The 5,185-nt window shown below is 44.7% G+C and overlaps 1 protein-coding gene across 3 annotated transcripts in view; it reads right to left on the reverse strand.

Moving 5' to 3' along the window:
* Nucleotides 1-3,358: 3,358 nt before the first annotated feature.
* The window catches only part of LOC133118236 (echinoderm microtubule-associated protein-like 6), a 129,602-nt gene continuing 127,775 nt past the window's right edge, over nucleotides 3,359-5,185 (reverse strand). For all 3 annotated transcript variants that reach the window (XM_061228064.1, XM_061228063.1, XM_061228065.1), the window contains 3 exons: nucleotides 4,928-5,081; nucleotides 4,088-4,188; nucleotides 3,359-3,481 (listed from right to left, as the gene is read on the reverse strand). In XM_061228064.1, the coding sequence (XP_061084048.1) occupies nucleotides 3,457-3,481; nucleotides 4,088-4,188; nucleotides 4,928-5,081 (280 nt within the window). In that variant the 3' untranslated portion in view covers nucleotides 3,359-3,456. The remainder of the gene's footprint in view (nucleotides 3,482-4,087; nucleotides 4,189-4,927; nucleotides 5,082-5,185) is intronic.

The raw sequence follows: 5,185 nt of genomic DNA on the forward strand, positions 1-5,185 counted from the left end.
CAGGCTGCTGTGCGTTTGTGCTGGGCTGGCCCAGTCTGGCAGCCACACACACTTTCTCCCTCCCTCGTCCATCCCTCTCTCCCCTCATTCTCTCTTCCCTCCCTCCCTCTCTCTCTCTCTCCTCTTCCTTTCCCTCGCTCCTGTTATGGGGCAGTCATGATGAGGTCCCCCCCCCCCCCCCCCCCATGTCTTGATCAGTCACATGACCTTGCCTTGATTGGCTGATGTTGTGGAGGGGGCGAAACCTGTTAGACTGTTGATGCTCACGCGAATAGCCGATACTTCACCGTTTTACCGCCATCCAGACTAACCCTGCGTTTCCCCCAAACTCTACAATTTGGTACATGATCACAAATTTTCATTAGATGCATCAAATTAGAGTATTGTAACATCAAAAAACAAGCCCGGCTTTCAATGTATAAAATTAATTAATTAAAATACCGTTCATCAAAAAATGTAATGTTTAATTAGGTTTCCCTTTTTTTTTACTCTTTTGATGATCGCAAGTAACTTCCATTCTATTTGGAAACACGTTGCTGTTGGGGTTTTTTTATGTAAATTGTCGACGCATTGATGGAGTGGCGCGGTCCATTAGATCATGGTGACCTGCATCTGAAAAAGCTGTGAAATCTGGAAAATCGTAATCGTCGCATCCCAGCGGAACTATGTGGATGGATATATGGTTCTCTGGGTGTAAGTGTAAACATAATTTTACAACCAGTGCGATGCGATTAAAAAACACTGGGTTTGCACTTACTATATTAGTCTGGTACTTTTACACCCGTTGCTCAAATCACGGTCCTCAAGGGCCTACTGGTTTTCAAACGGCTGGTCTTCCACCCTCCTACTGCCTCGGAGTCGGGTGTGAAGACCGTCTGGCCAGGATCGGTAGCACTGATTGGTAGCGCTAATTGTTCATTACTAGGGAGAAAAGAAAACCAGGACTGGATTTAGGATCCCTGATGTACACTACCCAAACGTCCTCCTTCCGGATCCAGGCGTTTGATGAGTTCCCCCTCAAACATACCTGACCGAATTAAGCCGCTGATTAGCGGCCAGGTGTTTGAGGCGGGGATCAGGCCCCGGGTGCGCGAGGAGAGGAGCGGAGTGCGTCAGAACTCCTGCACGCGAGCACATAGAGTACAGATGACTAATTTCGACTGGAGCAAAGGAATATTCGGCGTGAAAAACATTTTCTAGGAGGTAAGTCGTATTTTAATGTTCTTGTGGAAGTTTTTGTACCCTGATTTTTAAGGTGGATCACTATTCTATTACTTTTGTATTTTAAGATTTAGGTCTCTTATACTGTGTTTCTGAGAGGACAGTATACTTCTCAATACACACGACTACGTTTTTCAGCGTTGGAAATTGGAATAGTATTGGAGCGTACTTGAAAAACTTGCTTTCCTGACACTTCTGAGATGATGGTTCTCTTCTGTGCTTTTTGTCAACAAAAAAAAAAAGAAGGAACCTCAGAAAAAATGTAACTATAATTTATTTTTTTTACACAACCTTCCCATATAACTATAGAACATTTACCATTTTCACACATTCATTACATCAATTTGTATAAAAAAGAAAACTATGATTGTCATTCATACGATAAAATCTTACCCCACTCGTAGCAACTTCACAATAACGTCATTTCTGGAGTTGAAAAATAAATTCATGCATTGAGCAAATTTCTATAATTTACAATATTATACAGTATTTTTTAAACAAGTTATCTAGGGACACTTGGACGAATATGTACAAAATAAATTAGAAAAAATTTAAAAACGGGACAAAGATCAATATTCATTACCCACACAACGATATTGATACTATTGCTGGCACACACACACACACACACACGCACACACACACAACTAAACGTTACAGTAAGACAGTCAGACACTGCAGTACAGTTTACAGACACTGGCTGACTACGAGGCAAGGCCGATTATCCGACAGCTTTAGAGGGGCGCCTCCGTGATAGCGGAAGCGACGCTCGGGATGTGTTGAGCACGGACTGCATAGTCAGATTTGGTGTAGCCGTTTCTCCCTCCCCTGTCGTCTTTTTTTTTTTTTACTTCCTAAAAGGAGTTTGCTAAAAGGATTCTGAAAGCGCTGCTCTGTCAGCATACCGGAGTCTTGACAAAGTGTCCTGATTGAATCGACATATTGCGTTACTCCGGAAAACGTTGTTTTTATAGGTCATTTGCAGTCTAGCGTGGAAATAAGTCGTGCATAAAAAAACAAAAAACATAACCATGTTTTTTTTTTGTTTTTTTTTGTAATTACAGTACAGTATTAGTGCCTAGAACGGCTCCTGAGTGGCATTTCAATATTTCCAAGAGGAAGAGCCGTCGGATAACGCCGAATAATGACCGCGTTTTATGCACTAAAATGAGCAACAATCTCCACTCCTGCATATCAACTGAATAAAACACTATTGAGAGCCCTCGATTTACAATCTAATAGCACCAGAAGTGTACAAAACAACGCGAATTATGCAACTGTGAGAGAACATAACTGGACTATATAACTATATAAAAATCTGATAAAGGCACTTATGCATATCTGTCGATGATTTAAAAAAGGCGATTGTAAAATAGAAATGACAGGAAATAATGTTTTTTTTTGTTTTTGTTTTGTTTTTTTGTTAATGCCGTGATGAAAATGCGTGTGTAATAAATAACTTGGCTTTAGACTCTTCCGCCACTGAACAGAAACGGGATGGGAATGTAAACAAACGCTCTCTTCTCTTGGAGGCCGGGGCCCCGTTCTTGTGGCAGGAGGAGCGTTTCCATCAGAGCAGCAGGGCGTCGCGCTGTTTTCTGCCCTCGCGGTTTGGCCTCGCGCTTAACAATGAAGGAACTGAGCGTGACCTCGGCCCTGGTGCCGGAGAGCGACTGGCTCTGCTGGCTTTCGTTGCTTTGTTACTACTCTGCACTTAATCAAGGGCAGTTGGAGCAGTTCATTACACAGTTGACTCGCCTCACCTGGTCGACAGGGCGTTGATTTTAAGGTGCAAACAAAAACCAGCAAACCCGGTGCCCCTCCAGAACCAGGGCTTAAGACCACTGCCTTGTGGAAAGGGTGCTTCCCAATACTTTTAAAACAATGCTCCGCTACCCCCTCGCCCCCTACCCGGAAGTCTGGGGGTAGGAGATGACAGGAGGATACATTTGCTGAAGTATTGGGACACACCCCAAGGTTATTTAACAGCACCCACGCCCACCCCCTCCCCGCCCCCCCGCCCCCCCTTCCTAACCCACTTAAACCAGCAGCATTCCCATTGGTCATTGAAAATGTGTAATTGCAGCATTTCAGTAACAGGTTGGTAGCAGCCAATCAGTTGAGGCTTTGGGACTCCCCTTGCTTCACTCCAGGTTGGGGTGGGGGTGGAGCGTGGGCGGGTGGGGGAGGGGCGGGGGGCGGGGCCACTGCAGTGTGGTTGGTTGCTGGATGTTCTTACAGGCATTTCCACACAAACACACTGTGAAAGAGACGAGATGGTCAGTTCACCTCACGTGCTCGGGAAAGAGGAGCTAGACTAGGGGGTAACAACCCTGTTCCTGGACCATCCTGGAGGTTTTCACTCCAACCCTAACAAAGTTTTATTTCAGCAAATTAATTGAACTAATTAACTCATTATATAATTAATCTGAGGTTGGAATAAAAAGCAGCATACACACAGACCTCCATGGCACCAAGTTTGAGAGCCTCTACCTGCTGTTAAAGGTGTGAGACTCACTGCTCTACCTGCTGTTAAAGGTGTGAGACTCACTCACTGCTCTACCTGCTGTTAAAGGTGTCAGACTCACTGCTCTACCTGCTGTTAAAGGTGTGAGACTCACTGCTCTACCTGCTGTTAAAGGTGTGAGACTCACTGCTCTACCTGCTGTTAAAGGTGTGAGACTCACTCACTGCTCTACCTGCTGTTAAAGGTGTGAGACTCACTCACTGCTCTACCTGCTGTTAAAGGTGTGAGACTCACTGCTCTACCTGCTGTTAAAGGTGTGAGACTCACTGCTCTACCTGCTGTTAAAGGTGTGAGACTCACTCACTGCTCTACCTGCTGTTAAAGGTGTGTCAGACTCACCTGCAGTCATCTCCCCCAGTGCTGATCACGTACTTGTCATCGAAGGAAAAGCGAATGTTTGTCACGTGGGCGGAGTGGCCAAAGTACCGCTTGTGTTTGGCCTGCAAGGACAGCAGAGGAACACGCATTAGCATTTAGCATTAGCCCTCTCAAACCACATCTGAGCTAACGCTAGAATACTCATTGTATTATCATTAGCATTTAGCATTAGCTCTCAAACCACATCTGAGCTAACGCTAGAATACTCAAGGTATTAGCATTAGCATTTAGCATTAGCACTCACAAACCACATCTGAGCTAACGCTAGAATACTCTTGATATTAGCATTAGCATTTAGCATTAGCACTCAAAAACCACAGCTGAGCTAGCGCTAGACGACACATTGTATTAACAGTTAACACTCTGAAACCACATCAGAGCTAACGCTAGAACACACCGTAAAGTAAAACCCGGAACCCTCCCAAATGTGGAACATGGACTGAAGTAAAAGAGCTGCTCCGGGTTTTACTCAGTGCAGTTATCCAGCGAACTCTGTAATCCTGGTTTGTGAAATAGCTAATGCTAGAATTTGTATCACATTAATACTCTCATAGATTGCATTAAAACAACCATAGAACGAATGCTGTACAACAATGCATGATCCTACAATGGTGTATTTCAAACAATGCACTGCAATGGACAAACCTCAAAAGAAAATAACTTTCTGGATTAATAAAATGATAAGAATGAATAAAAACAAAAAGAAAACAAAATGCCTGACTGCAACACCACCTAGCTTTTCACAACCTAGGTTCCGGATTGTTCCGGCTAAGAAATTTTCAGAAAAGAGAGAGGAGTTACAAATTTGTCTGTGCAGGGGAAGTCGAAGAGCTTGACCAGGCCGAAGTCGTCTCCCGTCACCACGTTGAGCCCGGCGTGGGAGACGCAGGCGCAGTTAACATCGGCCTTGTCTGCGCTCCTGGGCCAGATCCCCAACACCTCCTCTCCCAGGATACTGCACACACACACACACACACACACACACACACACACACACACACACGCAGACAAACACCGTGTGAGAGGGCGAGAGAGAGGACAGCATTTCAAGATTTCGAA

The sequence above is a fragment of the Conger conger genome, chromosome 18 (assembly GCF_963514075.1).
Source record: "Conger conger chromosome 18, fConCon1.1, whole genome shotgun sequence".
Taxonomy (NCBI): Eukaryota; Metazoa; Chordata; class Actinopteri; order Anguilliformes; family Congridae; genus Conger; species Conger conger.